We start from the raw sequence: 21,212 nt of genomic DNA, 5'->3' as shown, positions 1-21,212 counted from the left end.
AAGATCCTTATTTCCTGGTTCTAATTTATGTGGAATGCTAAATACTCTGTTTGGTTAGGAAAGGGAAAATGAAGTTTCTTCATCTTCTTTTTGTCTGCCAGATGTAGTGGAAAGCTTTTGAATTTAGCACATACACAAAGGTCAGGGCACCAGAGTAAAACCTCCGGTTGTGCAAATGGCACGGCCTCTATAGCTTCGGGACATGGCCCTGTTGGGAGTTCAGTCCAGACCTAAATGAGAATATATTCTTTTGAATTCATTCATTCTTCTTCTGGACATTTGGAAAAAAATGCCATGGTCCTCTATCCCTGGAGATGAAGGTCCTTTAAGAATCTCTAATGACCACACATCAGCTCGGTCCATCTGCCTGACTAAGTCAGTCTTAATAGACCTGCATTGTCTTCAGAGAGCTGACACAGTCTGATTACTTTTCTATTGACAGCTATGGCTTTATTAATGCCTTTTGTTCAAGAAAAGGAGAATTGCTGGGTTCCTGAAAACCTCTATGAAAATCCCTGGTTTCAAATGTCATGGTAACCCCTTTATGAAAAAGCAACAACTCTTCTGCATTAGTAATTATAGGGAGCATTTCCAATTTAACAACTTCAGCAATGTCACAGCCTGAAACAGCAAAGCAAGGCTGTGACACGTAGAGCCCTGCTCTCACTTTTCTAGCATTGTTCAGATTTTTGTAGTGACCACATGGGGAAACTACCAGACATAGCTCAAAGGAAAGGTTGGGTTTTAAGAGCTGCTTTATTACCTCTACCGTTTGCCTAACTGAAGCCCACATTTGGAGACATCAAATAAATACATCCTATGAGCTATTTTCTTAAAAGCCTCTGATAGAGGAACAGGAACTTTGCTCCTGACTGTTGGACATACTTATGAAGGACTCTCTGGCTTGGAGCTGGCTTGATTTTATCTGCTAGAGTTTTATGTAGACCAGTGTATCCCAGCCTCAGCCTAGGAAGCTCCTGCCTCAGATCCTCTACTCTCCTGGCTTAGTCCTTATCTTAGGTTGCCTCTGAGCAGGTGCAGTAACTTGACTGCTTAAAGAGATGTTTGTTATCTTGTCTGAAGTGGAGGTGTTGTGCTGAAGGGGAACACCTCCAAAATTAGTCAAATCAGTCTGAATAGCTTCCTTCAGCTAAAGAAAAGGAAAGTTGAGGAAAGAGAAAAGGATGCTAAATTTGCTAGCTTGTGAAAAAACCTATTGGGACTTTCCATGACCTTCTTCGTTCAGAGAGCCATCCTTGACTAAGAGTTCCACAAAAAAATCCATTAAAACATGTGTAATGCTCTTCACAGAGGGTGACTTTCACCTCAGGCCATGGATTCAGAAATCAATAAATCCTTGGTTTAGTTTTTTCTTTCTGAATTACATTGTTTTGCCCAATAAAACAGAAAGCTCTGTTTGATCATGTGAATAGATTTTTTTCCTTCCTGTTCATACAATACTGTATTTTAACATTGGCAGATTGTTAATGTTGCTTCTAAGCTGTCACTTTCTGCCATGTTGCTTTGTCTGAACCAGAGGGGCTTGAGGATTGATGACTCCCTTTCAGCTGCCAAGCCACAGGCAGAATCTGACTTTCAAGAGGCAGGAATTGTTCAAGGCAGCTGGTGGTAGCTGGGCAGTTTGGACAGAAGGTAATGTCACTTACATTCCTCACACTTTCAGTCAATGCTCAAATTTGATATGCTACAAGTGCTCAAATGTAAGTTAAAAGGTCCAGCTACTGAAAATCTACATTGGATGTTGGTTATTCAGTATGGCCCCTCTACAAAATTATTTAACAGTTTGTAAGTCATTTTCCAAAACAGTTTCCAAAAATTCTAAACTAATTTATATTACAGACAGAGCATTATTCTTGAGATGGAGTGATCTTGGTTTTCCTCTTTCCTGATATTTGTGGCTTTATTCTGGTACTGGCCCAGGAAAACATACTCATGAGTACCTTTAAAGCACAGTTCATGGTGATTGTGTTACTATGTTGCTACTACACATTGCTGGATCAGGATCAAGTTGCTCAGCAGTCTGCAGAATTAATGCCCAAGTGAAACAACAGTCAAACTCCCTTTGTTTTCAGAGTCAGAAAAGCAAATTCTACTTTGGTTAAGAAAACAATTCTCAATTTTATTGTATCCTTGTAGCACATCAGAAGATAGAGCAGGTGACCACCTTAAAGCCTGATTGTTGGAAAGAACACAGATCAACTAGTTCCCCCTGAAAGGGAATATTACAGGGAAGGAATTAAAATAATCATATCTATTTTTCTTACTGAACATAAAACTGGCAAAAAGTTTGCTGTGTGGTCCTAACAATGGAAGAATTAGTTTACTTTCCTATTAGTTAGGTCTCAAAAAGGAAAAGGATAGCTTGGCATTGGAAATCCCTCTATCATTTCTGTTTGGGAATAGTCAGTATTCTTTCAACTTAATCAGAATGCACTAGAATATATGGTGCAACACTGCAGAAATGCTGTTGATGTTGCACACTTCATATTACATTTCACCTATTGCCATGCTAGAGGCCCATTGTAAATTAATTTGGCAGATAAATTTACGATGGCAATTTGCCTTCCAGTTGTACAATTTATTCATGTCAGAAATAATTTATTATATTGTCCCTTAAGCCAATTTTTTTTTTTTTCTTCCTAGGGTACCACCTTAGTAAATAAAATCTATTGTTTACACTGAGCCTTGTGTGACTTCACAGTGGTCAGTCAATAACCTCAAGGGGATAGTTTTGGTCACATTACTGGTCACTTATTTGTATAGATGATGGAGTACCCTGGTCCCATCTGTACACGTATTACTTTCCTTTGTCTTAGAGGCACTGTTGGAAAGATTAATTAGGTCCATCTGTAGGAAAGTATCAGCCTTAAGGGATTCAGGTAAATAAAATAAATGCCAAGGGGAAAAAATGCTGAGGGGCATGTTTTGAAAGTCAAACTGGTTTTCATAACATTAATGGGGAAATTACACACAGAAGGAGATTGAAAGAAAAGTAAAACTGTCATGTAGTCTGGATTATTTCAGCATGACCAATAAACATCTCCTATTGCTGCTGTGCTGAAAAAGGATCTATGACGTGGACTAAAGTAAAAGACCATGGGCAACATTCTCAGCTAATATAAATCAGTGTAACTGTCTAATCTTCACTTTATAACAGTAGAGACTTGAGTCATGCCTGCCAGAGTGATGTTATTTCTGTCCTTCCTTTGAGTGATCCAACATGATCTGATTCACATTCTGTCTTTTTTTTTTTTTTCTTATAGTGGTACTATGTACCTTATGGGTCTTCCATCACACCTCTGTTTTCCTTTCCTTTAAGCTTCTTTCCATATTTTCTTCCTTATTTTTCCTTCCCTCTCCTTCAAGCAGTTCAGCATGCAAATGAGTCTCATAGCATTGAGCTAACTGATATGATCACAGCTTGTATAAGAGAAACTCAGCTCTTACTGACTTTTATATCATTTATTATTTTGTATGTAATTAATTGGTGTAACTAGTGCATAAACCATGTGAAATTTGTTGCCATTTAAGTTACACCTCATTCTGTTGCCTTATCGGCCTAAGTGGGGATTTGTGTTCCACCATGCAATGGAGTTACAATCCACAATGTTTTCATGAAACACCAAATGGAAAAACAGAAAGATAATTTTTCACTGAGCTTTGGCTGTCTTAAGGGACATAAATACTAGAGATGTTTTGCTTTTAAACTGTTGTTGGGGCAAAGTTAGGTTCCTTTTGACTTTGGAGTTTAACTCATTATGACTTCTAAATTAATTAGTAAAGCTATAGAAACATGAAGGTTTATTTTTGAGAACAAGAGGAAAACCATAAATTATTTAAAAGAAAAAAGAAGCAGCGTGCAGAAAGGATACAAAAAGAAGTGTAACTCAAAGATTAAGGGGCAAATGACTGTTGGTGATCAGCTCAACTACTGTGTGTACATGAAGAACTATGGGTGAGAGGGAAGTCATTGCTTCTGGAAGTGCACATGCTTGTCTCCTGCTGGCAAGAGTAGACCCTCACTCTCAGAGGGGAGCAACTTCTTCTGGAGTTGAACTTCGAAGTCTAATTCTGAATAGTTGCTAAGTCTGCATTACACAGTGCTGGAAGGAAACTGCCTCTGTGTGTGAATGAGGTCTGAATCTGTACACATTGCCACAGAGAGGCAGTTAGACTCTCTAGAGTGTAGCTGGGTTTTTGTTTTAGAAGCTGTATTGTGTAGGTAGAACAGTGCCTCGTGGTATTTAGGTAAGATTATAACATAAATCAAAATGTAATTTAATATCTCTATATTTAGGATAAATAGTTCAATGTGCTGCCATTGCAGAATAGAGGCTTTATTGACTGAAGGCACTTCTTCCTCCCAGCCTGATGCACTTTCTGGATGAAGGGTATTTTGAAGGCTCCCTCTTGGTCCTCATGAAACAGGTCAATGGTCACGGTGCAACACGTAGAACGCGCATCCTGCATCTTAGAGACATCCAGATCACATCTGCTGGAATAGTTCTTGTTTGTATCAGTGGGTCAGCAAACAAAAGAGCTTAAATGGTCCTTTAAAGAAGAAATTGTCCTTCCTTAAAATCTTCTGAGCCGATTTATTTTCTCATGTAGAGATAGGAGTTCCCATCTGGTTTGTGCTGCTCATACTCATTGTCATAGGTAGCTAAGGACTTTGTCCTGCAAAGAATGAGCCATAACACTTCCACTGGGCTCCAGGTATGCACATTCTGCAGGATTCTGGAAGCAAAGCATGTAGCATGTTTTCAGTTGTGCAGCTGGGAAGTTGAAACTGAGGATCTGAGCAGGGCTTTTCTTCAGTGTTTCATACAATATACAGGCTTGGTATGTGTTTGTTGGGCCTGCAGCCTTACATTTGAAAATCTTTGTCTTACTTGCAATAGGAAATTGTTTGTCTGTCTGTCTTTTTTTTTTTTTTTTTTTCCAAAGGGGGTTTTCTTTGAGGCAATTTGAAATTTTAAACAAAGTATTTCATATGGAGATGAATTTATTGTCATTTACTAAAACAACTGAAGAATGCTTCGTGCTCTGGTTTTTGTTTGGGGTTTGTGTTGCTCTGTTTCTCTTTTTAGAGAAACCCTGTTATTGGAAACATATATTCCTCTCTGAAATGTTCATTTCCTGCAAAAAAACAGATATCAAAATATTTCCATTAAAGAGCTATGCCAGGTCTCCAGGGTGTTCTTCTGGAAAGGCAGAAACAAAAATCAATAGAAAAAAGAGTAACAGTCAACAGACAAATACTTGATTGTGCACTATGGTTCTTACTCAGGTGAAGTTCTTCCTGGAATAAAAAATGACAGCAAATTTAAGCATATATATATGCCTAACATACTAAAGTAACTCCCAGAACTACTCATTTTCCAGGAGTAAAAACATTTTATACTCAAGTAACCTACGTGTTCATTTTACAGAATCTAACAAGTGAAGAATAATTGTGAATGGACCATGAAGTTGGTTCAGCAAAGGTTTTCCTATAATTAAAATACATCTGGCTCTGTCCTGTGTGGGAAATCACAGGCCTCTGAATGTTTTGACTATTTCCTTAAGCACAACAGCAGCAGAAAAACTCCATACACTTTAACCTGTCAAATTCTGTTCCATTTTATCATGTGGATAAATCAGCTGCAATAAGGAACTTTAATCTAGCATCTTTGATCTGAAGCTGAGGGATTCAAAGCAAAGACAATGGAAATGGTCATGGAAAGAAAGTATGAGGGGCTCAGAACAGCAGTCTAATCTTCAGCACACTAGTGCTAATTTAAGTAAGTGTAAAACAGCTTGCTGTGTTTCCCCATAAAACTTGTGACTGCCACGGCGTTGTTCTTCCTGATGGCAGTTCTGCACCTTCATCCTCCTGCTGCCAGCGGAGCGACAGAGCCCTGGGAACTGTGGCGGGGAGTGCTTTAGGCGCTGTGTATCTCTGTCCTTCACCCTCTCGAAGGGGAGACTCGGCTCAGGGCAGTGACAGCTTCTTTTCAACAGTTCCTTCTCCTGGAAAGTGTTCTGCTCCCTGCCACCCTTTAGACCTGCTGGCTGTCCCAGGGAGCAGTGCTGGGGGCAGGTTGGCAGCTGGGAGGCCCGTGCATGCAGGGGCTCGGGGTGAGGTGTGATGGGCTGCTGTGCCTCGGCCCTGCCGTGCTGGGGTCAGCCCAGCGTGAGCCTGGAGAGACTGGCGCCTGCTTGGATAGCTCTCTGCCTTCCCTGCCTGCCTCTGGGGCTTTTCATCAAGTCCTCACTGTCCACCTCATTTGTCGGACAAGTGGCAATCGGGCTCTCGTTCTTGGGCAGCTGTGGAGCCTGCAAGGCAGGCGGCAGACGGTGATAGATGGAGAGGGCAGGATGGATGGATGGATGGATGGATGGATGGATGGCCATAATTGGGAGGGGGCCGGCTGTCTGGCGGTGTGATGCTGGCCCGAGGGAAGGGGTGGGGGACCGGGTGGGTGTGCCCGGCTCTCCCTGCCGCTGCCGCCGCGGTCCGCCCCACTCACAAGGTGCCTGAGCCGGAGAGCGAGCAGCAGCGCCGCGTCCCCGCCGCCCCTCCGCAGCGCCCGTCCCGCCATGCCTAACTTCGCCGGCACTTGGAAGATGAAGAGCAGTGAGAATTTCGACGAGCTGCTCAAGGCGCTGGGTGAGTCGCGGGGGAGCCGGGCAGCGCGCCGTGTCCCGCGGGAGGGGAGCGGGGCGGCAGCGGCAGCTGCGCTCCGGTGCCCGGTGTCTCCCGGGAGAGCTCCGTGCGTCGGCCGCGGGCAGGAGCTCTCCCGCCGGTGCGGGGCATGGCTCAGAGCCCTACCCGGGAAGGGGCGGTCGAGGCACGGCACGGTCCCCGCCTCACCGACGAGCGCCGGCGGTCCTGCCCGAGCAGCTGGGCTGCCGCCGGCTCGGCGTTCTGCCGCGGGGATCTGTGCGAGAGCCCGCGTGTGCCGGCCGTGCCGAGCCTGCCCGAGCGCCGCCGCTGTGCTCTGGGGCTACGCGCGCTGCCCCGGCCTCTCACCCCGCTCCCCGGTCTGGGTGTGATGCTGGGCGAGGTCAGCCCAGGGCACGGCTGGCGACTTCAAGCTCTGCTTCCTCCCCGCTTCGCCCAGGTGTCAATGCCATGCTCAGGAAAGTGGCGGTGGCAGCCGCCTCCAAACCTCATGTGGAGATCCGCCAGGACGGGGACCAGTTCTACATCAAAACTTCCACCACTGTCCGCACCACTGAGATCAACTTCAAAATCGGGGAGCGCTTTGAGGAGGAGACGGTGGATGGACGAAAGTGCAGGGTAGGAGGAGAGCTGGGGCATGTGCGTATGTGTGTGGGGGGTGTGTGTTAGCAAATTCTTTTTAGATGGAACAAACACATCTGCTGCTGGTGTCCCCAGACAGCGGCATTGCTGCCCTCCACCCTCTTCTTGAAGCACTCCTGGGGGTTCTTGATGGTCACCACTTCTCTTGTCCCTCTTTTGGGGTAAAACTGAAATCTCAAGGCAACAGGACATGACAGGTCCCAAAAGCAGAATTCACGTGTCTGGTTTCCAGCTTGACAGGGTTTAGTTCTTCTCTTTTTGCTTCCCTCTCCCCTGAGGACCTCAGCTGCAGTGAAAGCTCTCCCCAGCTTCTGTCCCTGACACAAACATGGGAAATGGTGGAGCAAGAGAGACCTCAAGAGTCAGGATTTAGTGCACAAATCTGACATAGTTCTAGATTGAATCAGATGAGTTCTCAAGCAGGATCACAGACTGTTGGTTGGTTGGGGCTGAAATCCTCTTTCACACTCTTGCCGAGTGCATATGTCCAGTTTACTGATGATAGCTCTTTTATAGTGTAAGACAGGCTTTCAGCAGGTTTCATACCAGCCACAGTTATACCCTCTCCTTGAGCTGAAATGCATTAGAGGGCATTCCCTGGAGTGTTTTGGGCTTGGCTCTGTGTGTGAGACCCTGCTCCTCTACTGTTGTAGCCACTTATGTGGCCGTGGAGGAGGATTTAAGTCGGCAGCATCTGACACCAGGTCCTTGCTGGTGTAGATATGTGGGATCTGAGACCTGGGGAGCTGGACTGTGGTCACAGCTGCCTTTTGAAAACCATTATTGAAGGTTAGTTATGCTTTCTTCAGACAGTTTACTCTCCTAATTATAAAGAAGTATGTATAAGTATATATAAAACTCTTATAAAAGAAATACAAATAAAGATTATCAGAAGGTAGTCTCAAATGAGGATCCAGTTTTAAAAGTATCCAATGTTGGTGAAATAATCTACTTTCCAAAATATGATCTCTCCTAATTCTTGAGTCAGCCTTTGAGACCGTTTTTATCACTAAAAATTCAGAACTTACTGTCTTCAGTGCAATTGCTGCCAACATAAATTTATGAAAAAGGAAGCAGATTCTGGGAATCAGTGAATATTTAGACCATCCACTTGCTCTCTAGGATGAGTTATCATATATTTAACAGTTTGTCCAGGAAATGTCGCAGCCTTTGTTAATTTATCTTGTTCGACAAAAAGTGTATTCTTATATAATGCATATACAATAAATGTGACCTGCTTGCTAGAGAAGGATTTATTGTTGCAGATGGAAAAACAATAATTATGGCTGTAAGCTATGAAAGTTGGAAAAACCTGAAAGAAATTGGTTTTGTGAAGAAGTAAATTTTTTCCATGTGTTATGAAATTATTTATAGTCCACTCTCAGGAATAAGTTGTACTGCTGTGTGAATATCACCAAGATGTGGCCACAGAGCAGAAACTGGCAGATAATAAAATAATAGTCCAGAACGTAGTTTGCAGTATCTGGCAAAACTGCTGACTGGTGATAGATTTTGATATACTTTATGGGGTGGAAGGTTTTGTACTGCCAACTAACTTGATCCATTGTTTGTGCAGACAAAGAGGGCATCATATGTGGTTGTACTTCAAGGCACAGCTTCTATAACTGCCATTTGAGATGCTTGTTAGTTTATAAAATCTATTGTTTTGAAAAATATTTAAAAAGTAAACAGCTAATTTTAAATCAAAGTAAAGGGTTTTTCCCTTGGAAAGTCTGGGAAGTGTTAACTTGAATTTGGGCATACATATGCACACACACACACACACGTGTATATGTACATGTATATAATCACAGACTAATAAATGTCTCCCCTGTGTAGTTATAAAGCTTGAACATTCATTACAGGGCATCCTTCTGCACAGCTGTTCCATTGCACTGTGGAGGAATAGTTCAGTGCTCGAGTGAAAAGCAACAGAGTCAGGGCTTGCCTGTTTGTGAAAGTTTAACAGAATCCTGTAGTTTCGGGTTCTTTTATTTTTCAGTGATGTCATTGTCGTTATTCAAATGCTTTGAAAAATGCCCAAGGGTATTTCAATCTCCAGACTCACAACCTTAAAAAAGTAATGTCACAAACACTTGAATTCTGACAGCATTTTTTAAATTTAGCTGTGATTTATTCTAGTTTGTTAGCTCAATATGTTTTATACTGTTAACTTGGCACAGTGCCATAGAGCAGGAAAGATTGTAAGTGAAAATACTGCATTATTTATGACTACAACTTGATATATGCAATTGTTTATGCTTTTACTCTTAGGGGACACTGTAGTGATAAATAACACGTCAGATCAAATAATTTTTACAAAGATGCTTGGGAATGTAGATGCTATATTAGCGTGCTCCTAAATTACACTTTCCAGCATCAAGCATTTGATGGAAACTGTGTGTCTTCACACTGAAAAGACACATTTGCAATTACTTTGTTACTAATGTATTCCTCTTTCCAAAATGCCCCATTACACCTTAATTTTTATTTCACCACTTTCCACTGATTACTTTTTTCCGCTGCCTTTGACTGTCTATGTGTTACTCCTTTAGTGGAGCAATTATTCTCACTACTGCTCATTGTTGTCTCTGTCTCATGCTGCTGTGGAATATAATTAACGTATTTCCTAATGGTTTTCTTGCCTGCAGAGTTTGGCCACTTGGGAGAATGAAAACAAGATCTACTGCAAACAAACTCTTATTGAGGGAGATGGTCCCAAAACATACTGGACTCGAGAATTAGCTAATGATGAGCTGATTTTGGTAAGAACCTTGAACTCCCTCAACACCTGCACCATATTAACAGGGTTTTTTGTTACTACACAGTATGAGTTATTATTTTTTTCTTACTTAAATCTATCTGGAAGGCTACCATTTTTACAATCTTCTACCTTACAATTAATACATTGCTTTTTTTCCTTTTATTTTTAATTTTTTTAAACAAACGGATATGTATGCATGTCCTGACTTGCAGATGATTGTTAAAACTTTTACCATACTAGTACTGGTAGAATAATCACAAGTTGGCGACTTCTGCTCTGTAAATTCACAATCATCAAAGAATTTGCTTGATTTATTGCAGATTTTCTCTGGTGAAAGTGAGATCAAGGCATTTGACCTCATTTCTGGAGAATCTTCTTTTTAGGCATGTGCATAAGACTGCTTCTTATCCATGGTCACATGGCATGTAGCAGGAAAGACATGCATGTTGTTAGTATGCTCTAATCCCTCCTGTTTATGAAAAACACGTCATTTCACCCCATATCTCTGCCACCTTCCCCACTTCCCCGATCACCTCCGAGTCACATTGAGAATTGCCTTCACGAGCTTCTTAGAAATACAAAGATTTGCACGTTTGCTGCCAGCCAATATCCCCTCACCCAGCAGTGGTGAGTGAACTTCCATCTGGCAGCAGGGTGACCATGGGCATTCTGAGCAGCGCCTCTGCAACCGCCTGGCCGTGCCCACCCTCAGTCACACACGCTTTGTTTATTCCAAATGTGCTTACTTCTGTTAGAATTCTCCCTGCTGCATCTTTCCTCAATAGTCACTCCAGATTAATTTACCAATATCTGCACCTGAGTAAAGACACAGTAGCACAGTTCAGCTCGAGTTCAGAATCATTTCATTGCACATGTTCTAACTAGTGAATTCTGGATAAATTGTTGATTAGATTGTTATGCCTCATCAGTTTGGACATGGAAGACAGGCTCCTGGAGTGGTGGGTAAGAAAACATCAAAGCAGGGAGGTTTTATTTCTAACTATCACACTAGCTAAACCTCTGTACTTTAAAAAACAAACAGCCTTCCCAGTGTTTCTCTAAAGCAGATGGAGTTCTGTTTTTAAGATTGTATCTGAAACAAAAACAGGACCCAAACCTAACCAAGCATAAACAAAAAGCTTCTAAGGTGTTAATATTATTCCAGACAACTTGGAACTGTTCACCCACATGAGGACGTGTGCTGTTAGTGAAATCACACTGATTTCTAATGAATGAATACCCCAGTGCTGCATAATTTCTTTTGACTCAACCACTGGAATTCTTTATATTGTCACAAAACTTTAGGAGGCAAAGTACTTTGATCTCTTCTTTGCATCTTTAGATGAAATGCAGTGGACAAAATATATTCTCAACTATAACTTTTCCAGCTTTCTAACAATACATTTCTGTAGTTTATTATTTAAGCAACAAACTGAAGAGGCAACTGTTAAATAAAGTGCACTGCTGTGAACAAAGCAAGAAAGCGCTCATAATACAATTGCCTCCTGCTAGCAGCAATGTGAACTTACCTGCTGGGGAGGAACAATGAACCTGGGTAAGAATCCAGAGGGATTACAAGATTTAAAGCCATCTAAGCTTTTTTCTTGTTTAATACAGTCTGTTGAACTTTTGTGAATTAATTATTTTTCCAATTAGGATATAAATTAGAACAACTTGCTTCTGATTAAAATATTTCCTTTTATGGGAACTCAGAACTTTCAATAAGTTGGTTTCCTGGTGAATTTCCTTGCCATTAGAATATACATATTTCTTTTAATCTGTGTATGTGTAGATTCAACTTCCAGTCATTACATATTGTGTATAAAAGAACCTAAATAATATGCCTAGAATTTGTTACTGCAAATACTCCTCTGAACACCACTGATCAAGCCACCTCTTAGAAGAACGTTCTGGTTGTGAAGCTAAACCAATGGAAAACCTCGAGTCTTTCAATGTAAAGAAAGCTTTCATTGAATCATTATTTGAGTGCTTTTTAACCCTGTCCAATTAACAGTTTTCCCTCCTAAACTAAGAAAACCAGAATGGCATGTACTGTTTTGCTAGCAGTCTAGCACCTGATGTTACAGTGATTTCCTCTCCCTACTCCTATCTAAAATGATCCTGATTTATTTGCAAAGGCTTTGTTAACTCTTTTCTGGTTTCCATTTCCTCAGACCGATCCCCTTCCCATCTCGGGCAAGCTGGAATTACATTCATTGGTTGCAATGTGTGATTTTACTGTGGCCATGATGAAAATTTGGTATTTGTTTCCAAGTGATCCAGATCATTCTGTCTGCACTTTTACTATTCAATATGATATACAGTTTCATTCTCCCACCTCTTTGAGCACAGTGACCTTTTTTGCTTAACTATTATGGCAATAATTCATCCTCAGGACAGGCATTTTCAAACCCTCATGGCATTTGATGGGACTGAATGTACAGATCTTTTAAATATGTGTGTTGGAGTTCAAGATCTGACAGCCAAAAGCTCAGCAATGAGGTGTTTCTGGGAGTAAGGGTGGTGTGAGACCTCTGGTCCTTTGCAGAAGCTGAAATGGCCCTTCTGGGGAAAAAAACAAACAAACAAAAAAAGGCAAGAAAAAAAAAAAAACAAAACTGAAAATTAACCCTTCTGGGAGGCAACAAAAGGTTCTACTGGCTGGAGAGAGACAGAAGAGGATAAGCTAAATTTTCTTTTCTGTGGTCCCTACTTTTAAAGCCCCAGAACATTCCTTCACAGAATTGGGCTTTAGAAGCTAAACTATTGAAGGGATTGGCTGAGGTGTGTTCAGCAGCTGTAAAAGGGAACAAGGTAGGAATAAGAGCCCTTAGTGAGACAACTCTATTGATCTCTTGCCTGTCCACTGTGTTTGGGTTTTTCATCACTCCAGTGAACAAAGATTCCATATTAGATTAATTTATTTTATGCTTGGCAAATTTCCTTGGATCTGAGTCTGCAAACCCCCACTTGTATCTTACTTCTTCAAAACCAAGATCACAGTGAGAAGAAGAGATCTCTGTATTCTTCTTTTAAAGCCCTTTGTCAGTAATCAACCACTTCAAAATGTTTGTGTGTTACAAATTAAACTTAAATCGATTTCTTTCTTCTTCCACCCTCAGAGCTTTCCTAGGGATCTTTAAGACCAGAAATTAATTCTCATTCAGTTTTGCTGTCCATATTGCTTCAAATATTTAACAGTTCCTGTCTTCACACTTCTCAAATCTCCCTGCTTACCTAAGGAATGTTATCTGTTCCTTTGCTCTCTCTGATGTGCTTCAGTAAGGCTCTGCTTCTGTTTCTCTATCCAAAAAATTCTTTCAAGAAGTCTTGAGACTCCTTATTCGCTATTAGATGCAGATGCAGAAGAAACCAAGAAAAGTCATACCCAGTTTGAAAGAAGTTGCAAGAAAGAATGTAAACTGTATTAGACCGAGGCATGAATTGAAGAAAGGCTTGGGATAACAGGCAGGGGGTAAGAAATTAGTTTTACTGTGTTAGTATTGGCTCCATAAGTTTTGGAGCTTTGCCACATAATTTTGACCTAAAATGCTGCATTGCTTAGGGGATCCATTTGTTTATGGTATTTTCCTAGTGTAAGGATATATTTTTCTTTCCAACCCAGCATTATTAAAAAAATACATTTATTAGCCCATATAATTAAAGAAAAAATCAGTGTTTAATTGCCATGATTACCACAGAGCTAAAATAGAAACAATCTTTCTTGCATCCTGGCAGAAGAATTCCTTATGTCCTTCAAAGATATTTCCTTGGAGTAAAATGATGGTCTTGCAAGTCACATCATGTCCTCTGGTACACAGATGCTGAGAACACACTATTTAGTAAGCAAAGGTTTTCTTTACCTTCAGTTGCCTTCAGGTCTCCTTAGCTCCTTGCAGCATGGAGAATAAAATTGCTCTTATGAGTAGATAAATAATATTTGGCTCATGCAATGGCAGAGGTAGGTCTGAAGTCCTGTTAAAAAAATAGTTCTTTCAGCCAAGGAAGGGGAGGATCAAGTTCTGCTTTATAAAAAGATGGTCTGAAAACTAGAACATTGATCTAAAACTAGAACATTGCAAAGAGATCTTTTATCAGAGCTGTTTATTCTAATCTCATCTGATGCACTTGCTGGGATTTCAGTGCTGCATTTTTAGAATTACTGAACAATGTAGATAAAAATTACATGGAATGTGCAAGCAAGGGAGGATGGAAAGGATAGTTCCCCACCGAAGCCCACATTTATTTGTCTTGACTGCATCTTTATATTGTATTGTACTTTAGGATTGTAATGCATACACAGAGTCAGGATATCTGTATTTACAACTCTGCATTCATAAACTAGCATTTGAGCAATCAAGATCGGACTATAACACAAAAAATATATATTTCTTTTATTTGTTTGAGAATTATGACCTAGAATTAAGTGCCTTTTCTTCCCTTTGTTATACTCACAAGGTTTTTGTTGCTGTGTGTTTTTGTCAGGGACATTAATGAGCTATCAATCACTTATGTAAGTCAGCAGAACAAAAGATCTGCTCTTTGCAAAGTTGAAGGATACTGCTAACAAATATTGGCTATTCAAATGAGACACATTTATATTCAAACCTTAGGTGCATTGCTGCTTTCATGGCTGCTCATGCCTCTATCGATTTAAGTTTAATTTGTAACACACAAACGTTTTAAAGTGGATGATTACTGAAAAGGGGCTTTAAAAACAGCCTCTGACCACATTTTACACAGTTCACCTATCACACAGGGGTTCTCAGAATCGATTGTAGCAAGGGTCAAAGATCAGAACATTGGTGGGGGTTCAAGCATGGTTTCTATTCTACATTCCATCTTCAGAAAAATCATGCCATAGTTGATTAAAACTAGTGGACTGTGGAGCCTAGATGAGCGAGCGAACATTTTTAAATGATTTTGCTGACTTCTGAAATGAAACATAGTATGTGAGAAGGCTCAATGCAGATTTGGAAAAAGATCTTGCAGCAGAATGCTGAAATGTGTGATGTGCCTCAGCCTTGTATCAAACAGTGTCTAACTATCTAAGTGTTTAACTTTTCTGTAACTTTTGGAGAGTGATCTTGTATAAAATCAATTCTCAAAAGAAGGGTCTAGTCATATCAAGCTCAGAAGGAGGGGTTTGCTGCTGTTCCCATTAAAGCAGCCTTGACAGAAGTTCAGAAGCCTGTAATAATGCACACGTGTGTGTTGCATGGGCCTAATGCTTTAATTTACTCTTTACCATGAGCAGATTTACAAGGGGGCTTAGGGATCTACAGTCCCTGCTCACTACTACAGCCTTGTCTGGATCACATCCCAAACAAAAAAAGAAGCCAAAGCCATTTGCATTTTGGCTGCACCCCATTCTGAATGCAGCCTTTCGTAACATCACTTGTAGCTTAGATGTCCTCTGTGCGCTGGCTTTTAACTATAACTGGGAGATACCATTGTTTCAGATCTCTGTCATTCATTTGCTGCATAACTTTGAAGAAATTGTATAATATAGCAGTGCTCAAACACAAATACTGACATCTAGACCCCTTGAGAAATCATCTAATTTTGCGTGATGCTGTCAGTTGATATCCTGAGGAACATGAGGTTTTGAATTGGGTGATTTGCTATTAATAGCCAAGCTTGAAAGTGAGGGCTGCACATTCAGTGCCTATGGCCTTGTAAGGATCGACCTTTTTCTTAAAATTTTGTGGGAGTCAGGAGGAGAATGGAAATAGACAACATGTCTTTGTTGTGAAGATTTATATCTTTATTCTAGATAACATGGAAGTGTGCACGTGGACAAAGGCTTTTCTGAGGATTCATTTAAGTAATACTTTCTTTTCTCCATCAGTTTGCTGATGGAATCCGTCTTCCTTTTGTAAGTTGCCTCTGCATTTTGATCAGTCATGAGCAGATAAAGGGGTTTCTGCATACACTGGCAGAAGTGATCTTTCCCAGGTGATTGTTTTGATGACACTCTTCCTTATACTGTGTGCTCCACTTACCACAAAGCCTCCTCAGCATTTATAAAGAAGGCCTTCAAAAAGCAGATTTGCTCCTACAGAAATATATTACTGCCCTGTAATTCTCTTTTAATCTCTCATGATGTCAGTGGTCATCAGATTTTGAGTGAACTGAGAGAGGTCAATTTATTGGATTATCCCCCCTGCACAGGGCTTTGTTTGCAGTATGCTTTTGGACTCTTAGCTACAGATTATGACAAGCTAAGTGAAGAAGACAATTCTGTAATTTGCAGTGGTTGCACATTTAAAATCCTATTTTAGATTTAGATAGAAGCCTTGCCTTGTAGCATTTTATGAGGTAAGTGGGACCTTTCCAAGCCGATGAGAAGGTGGTATTTGAAAATCCTCCTGTTACATCTGAATTACATTCTGTTGCATCCTGCTGTTACATCTGAATTACAATTTGGTAGTGTTGCACTTTTTTTCAGTTGCTCTGATGCAACTTCACCGTCAAATAGCCAGGACTGCTCATTCTCTTTTCACTTGGAACTTCTACTGCTTTGGGTCATGGAAATCTTTAAAGTCTGCCTATTGGAACAGGAACTATCACTTCTTTTGTGTCTAGAATTAAAACCATAGACACTAAACTGCTTTATCCTACCACCAAATAAAAGGATTTAAATGTGAAGAATAGAGGAATAACACCCTTTGGATTTGGATCCTCCCCTGACCTTGTAATTGTGCTCTGCATGATTTCTATCTCTTTGCAATCCAGATTTAAAGACATTATTGTGTTAAATTATAGTGGTTTTCCAGACTGTGAGAATGGTGTGTTGTGGAGTCCTTGTGTGTAGCAACTGATTTTTTTAAATTTGGGTTCCCTGAATATGTTCATATTTTCTGCACTTGATTTTTGTCCAGAGTAATTTGAATGTAGTCCTTTGCCTGAAATTTTTGGAAGTCCAGAAGTCTAGCTGGAGCTGGATGCTGAAGTACAAAGTGAGGATCCTGCGTCCTGTGTCACAAACATGCTGAGTTGTGACTCTGAATGCACAGCAGTCTGTGGTGCTGCTGCTCACCCATACTACTGAGCTTTCCCAGAAAGTCTTATGTCTTTTTTCTTCCTCCACAAATTTTCATTTTTATTTCCACACTCCCTCCTGTAAATCTTCCAAGGAAGCTGCCAGTCAGACAACACTGATGTCTTAGGAGCAAGCTCTGCCCAGGAGCACAGTCTTAGAACTGGACACTGCAATTCCAGAAGCTCAGACCTACAGTGGCTCCCTTGCAGTACGAATCACATCTCTTTGCAGCTACTCTTCCCTGCAGTGCTCCTTTTCAATAGAACTGCTGATCTGTTCTGATAACAACTGCTGTTGCTTAGCTTTAGGGGAAGGAGTTTCTCTCTTAACTTGCCTGGAAGAACAGACATCAGTTTGTCAGAGAGGTTACATGAGTTTTGGCAAACGGCTGCTGCAGCCTTTCTCAACAGAATTGAGTGATGTGACATCCATTCCCACCTCACGATGTGGCTGCATGGCTGTGCAGCTCCAGCTCTCAGACTGGGGCTGTGCCAGCTCTGGGAGAGCACTACTCAGGAATTGTTTTACTACTGTTTCTGATTTGTGTGGAAGGAGCAGCAGGGGACCCAAGCCTCCCTGTGCTTAGCAGTGCCTGAGTGTGAAAGACAATCACTGTTGCAGGGATCTTACAGTCTCCACAGAAAACCTTAAGCCCTGGATGGTCTTGACTTTTGCTTCCTCTCTCTGGCAAAACTCCTGCTGAAATAATTTTTCCTTTGTGGATCATGTGGAAATGTTGAAGGAAGCCATAATAAGAGTATTTGCAGCTGGTGCTGTGAACATTAGAGAACTATCCACATCCTTTAATGCTCATTTTCAGGTGTCTTAATGTATAATCTAAAAGTATATATTAAGCACTGATATGATATTGATATGCATAAAAACAAAGTCTGTATCTCCAAAATACTAACAGACTTGTGTCCCCAACAAAGTGAACGAAGTACAAGCCAAAGTCAGTTTTAAAGCCAAGTCTTTTCAAACTATTGGCCAAAACAGGTGTAGAAAGCATTAAAACAAATAGCCCAGCTGAATTTTCATAATGCACTGAGGTAGTTCTTAATGCATGCTTTTCAGTGAGACCTTGGCACTGACCACAGCCAGACATCCCACCTCAGACCTTGTTAGTGCTGAGCTCAAAACCTTCTGTCTGCATAGCTGAATGTGAAGTTTTTTGCAGTCTCTATTTACTCATGCTTGCCCGTATTGTTTCCTTCATGCTTAATTGCTCAAATTTTAGCTTGCCAGGCCTGAAATTACATACAAACACTTTGGGATTCAGGTGGCTTTCTCAGACAGCCCCACAATCACTGTCCTGCCTAAATGTTCTGATAATCTGTAGGACATTCCAGATCCTTCTCATGGTTAACAAACTCACTGGTTAAGGGCACAGTGTCCTGAAGGAAGGCTGTCATTGAACTGCCCACACTCCAGCCTGGAGGAGAGGCTTTGGTACCCCAGCAGGGGCTGTCAGCTGCTTGCAGCAGCACTGTGTTTACAGGTATACATTCTCCTGGTCTTCATCTCTCCTCCACTGACTTCGTTTGCCTGCTTGGATTTATATCTGCAAATATCAAAGAATACCTTTGGAACATGCCATCTGAATTCCACCCTCAGCATTTCTAGTTCAAAGCGCTGCAACTGGTTTTAAATATAACAACAGTACATTCCAAATTCACTTTATTTTATCATGTTTATTTATCAATTCATGCCAAGAAACTACAAAAAAAAAAAAAAAAAAATAAAAAAGAGAATTTATGCATCATTTATCATTCTGATAAAATCCATCCTGCCTTGAAAAACAGGTCATTTACATTGCATTCCTCTTTCAAATGATTTCTTTCTTTACTCTCATCTGTCAAAAGACATAAGAAAAAGTATTTCTGCTGTAGAACTAGTTACTTTAGTAAAAATAACACTTTGAAATGGTGTTAAATGTTTGCTGGTTCTATCTCTTTTGATTGATTTTTATTTCTTTTCCAGACCTTTGGTGCTGATGATGTTGTGTGCACAAGAATTTATGTAAGAGAATAAAAGCATCAATTTACTTGTCATCTGGGATGAAGTGGAGAGCTGTGAAAATCCCCAGTGTAACGAGTATCTGTGTGTGCTGTTACTAACAGTGTTGTATGTGACCGTGTGTGTTCTATCCGAACCCAGATCCTCTAGGTGTATTTTGCTTTCAGTTTTCATTTCAGACACTATTCCTTTCCACTTTTATGCCATCAATTTTCATGTCTGCTTTGTATTTTGTAGTTGTCACTTGCTATGGTTTCCTCAGTTATTAAACTTGTTGGGCATAACTCACAGCTGTTTGGGGGTGTTTTTAATTGAAATCCCAGCAGTGCTTTGGTTAGGACTGAAATACTTTTTACCCTCTGCTGAAGTCAATGTGGAGCTTCCCTGCTGTTGGCAGGTCCTGTGCTGTCAGGGAACACCTCCTAGGGCAACACAAAGGGATGGAGAGCAAGTGGATGGCAAGACCTTTCAAAGAGCTGCAGGCTGCTCTCTTGAACCCAGAGCTCTGCTTCTTTCCTTCTTTCTGTCCTCTCCTTCTTCCTCCTCTCTCTCTCCTGTCCTCTCTTCCTCCCTATTGAGGAATAATTCGTGTATGCTGTGATTGCTGGGACTGTGGTTAAGCTGAACCAGACAAGACAAAGTGAGATATTTCCCCTTTCCTGCTACAGGAGAAATAACATCATGATCATGACTAATATTCATTGTCATCACACCCAAGCACCTGATCAGAGAGCCAGGAGAACTGACAGTTTACTTGTTTTGGCCATAAAAAAATAAAGCTGAGGAATGCTGCTTTTCTCCTACCTTCTCACCTGTGACAAAGAGAATTTCCAATGGCTTCACTCCCCCTCCACGTTCCAGCTCTCAGTTCTGGTGATTCAACCTTTAATTCTTTGAGCAACTAAGTGTTTCACAAACCAGGGCCATAGTTCAAGAATTAAAAAACCACCACATTTAATGTATTTATTCTGGCTCAGAGTTCTGGCCGCAGCACTATCAAGTATTAGATTCAAGCTGAGCAGAGATTCCACTAATGAACCAGATATCCTTCAGTTCTTCAGCCTTGGAAGTGTCTGGAGATTGAGACTAGGAGCACTGCTTATTTCACTGCAATATCCAATTTTATCTGACCAGCTTTTATTTTTGCAAGAGTAATTTTTCTACTCCATGTCACACAGTAATACAAGATTTTTAAGAGGTTCAATGTTAGCAGAATGTATGCCCTGTTCACTGGATTCTGCTCACTACTCACAACAGGAAAATAGGACCAAAACTTACTCATCTTGGGACATCCATGAAAAATTACTCTGTCTCTTCATCCCTCCCATGGCTATGCAGAGAAATCCCCTTTGACAGGATTGCTGAACTGCCATAAAGACATCAGCCTGCAGAAGCACAAGAGGAGAGAAACATACTGTTTTCTGTCTCCTCTGCTCTGACAGGTCATTCTTGCTTTCTCTGCCATCAGCACTCAAGATACCATATTGCAGCTGAAAGGAGCAATCTGAAAGGGGGTTTTTTCTTCCATGCTCTAACCTTAAGCCAAATCCTTTTTCTGAGACCTTGGTTCTATTGATATCTATTAAGTAGAGTGCATGCTGGCCAACACTGAGGCAGGAGCTGCAATTAGTTCACTGAGGTTTGGATGCAGCTGAGGCTACCCCCCTGTAAGAACGAAACCAAGAGGGAGGAAGACAGGACAGGGATCTGTCTTTATTTTCTATCTTCTTTTAAGATTCAAATTAAAATAGTTGAGTGTTTTGTTATAAACTAGTTCCACTTCAGGAGTATCTGGATCTACTTGTGCAATCAGCTGTGCCAAAGGGACTCCAGAAAAAAGTGCCAGGCTTTGAGCTTGCTCAAAGCTCCTCAGGGATGCAGACAAAACTGTCTTGCCACATCAAGGCTGAGCAGTCAATAACACTGTCTTGCAGGACATGTTGGCACAAGTCATATCCCAGAGCACCAGGAGCCCACCAACACCACAAAGTTGTGGTGTTGTACATTCAAGGAGTTGTGTGGTGGATGTATATCCCAGAGCACCAGGAGCCCACCAA

The 21,212-nt window shown here is 41.1% G+C and overlaps 1 protein-coding gene across 4 annotated transcripts in view; it reads left to right on the top strand.

Annotated features, from left to right (window-relative positions):
- Positions 1 to 19,445, top strand: part of CRABP1 (cellular retinoic acid binding protein 1) — a 36,486-nt gene extending 17,041 nt beyond the window's left edge. Inside the window, exons 2-7 of one of the 4 annotated variants that reach the window (XR_005954362.1) lie at positions 4,389 to 4,737; positions 5,454 to 6,673; positions 7,128 to 7,306; positions 9,982 to 10,095; positions 16,546 to 16,791; positions 19,120 to 19,445. Coding sequence is in view for 3 of the 4 variants with exons in the window: in XM_041427720.1 (XP_041283654.1) it covers positions 6,604 to 6,673; positions 7,128 to 7,306; positions 9,982 to 10,095; positions 19,120 to 19,170 (414 nt within the window). In the remaining variant the exon portion in view is untranslated. Of the gene's footprint in view, positions 1 to 4,388; positions 4,738 to 5,453; positions 6,674 to 7,127; positions 7,307 to 9,981; positions 10,096 to 11,506; positions 11,620 to 16,545; positions 16,792 to 19,119 lie in introns of those variants that run through there. The other 3 variants (XM_041427722.1, XM_041427720.1, XM_041427723.1) reach the window with 3 other exon arrangements.
- Positions 19,446 to 21,212: the final 1,767 nt, after the last annotated feature.

Source organism: Onychostruthus taczanowskii, unplaced genomic scaffold (assembly GCF_017590055.1).
Source record: "Onychostruthus taczanowskii isolate IOZ18803 unplaced genomic scaffold, ASM1759005v1 scaffold118, whole genome shotgun sequence".
Classification (NCBI taxonomy): Eukaryota; Metazoa; Chordata; class Aves; order Passeriformes; family Passeridae; genus Onychostruthus; species Onychostruthus taczanowskii.
The sequence above is the reverse complement of the archived record's forward strand: the minus strand, read 5'-3'. Positions and strand labels throughout refer to the sequence as shown.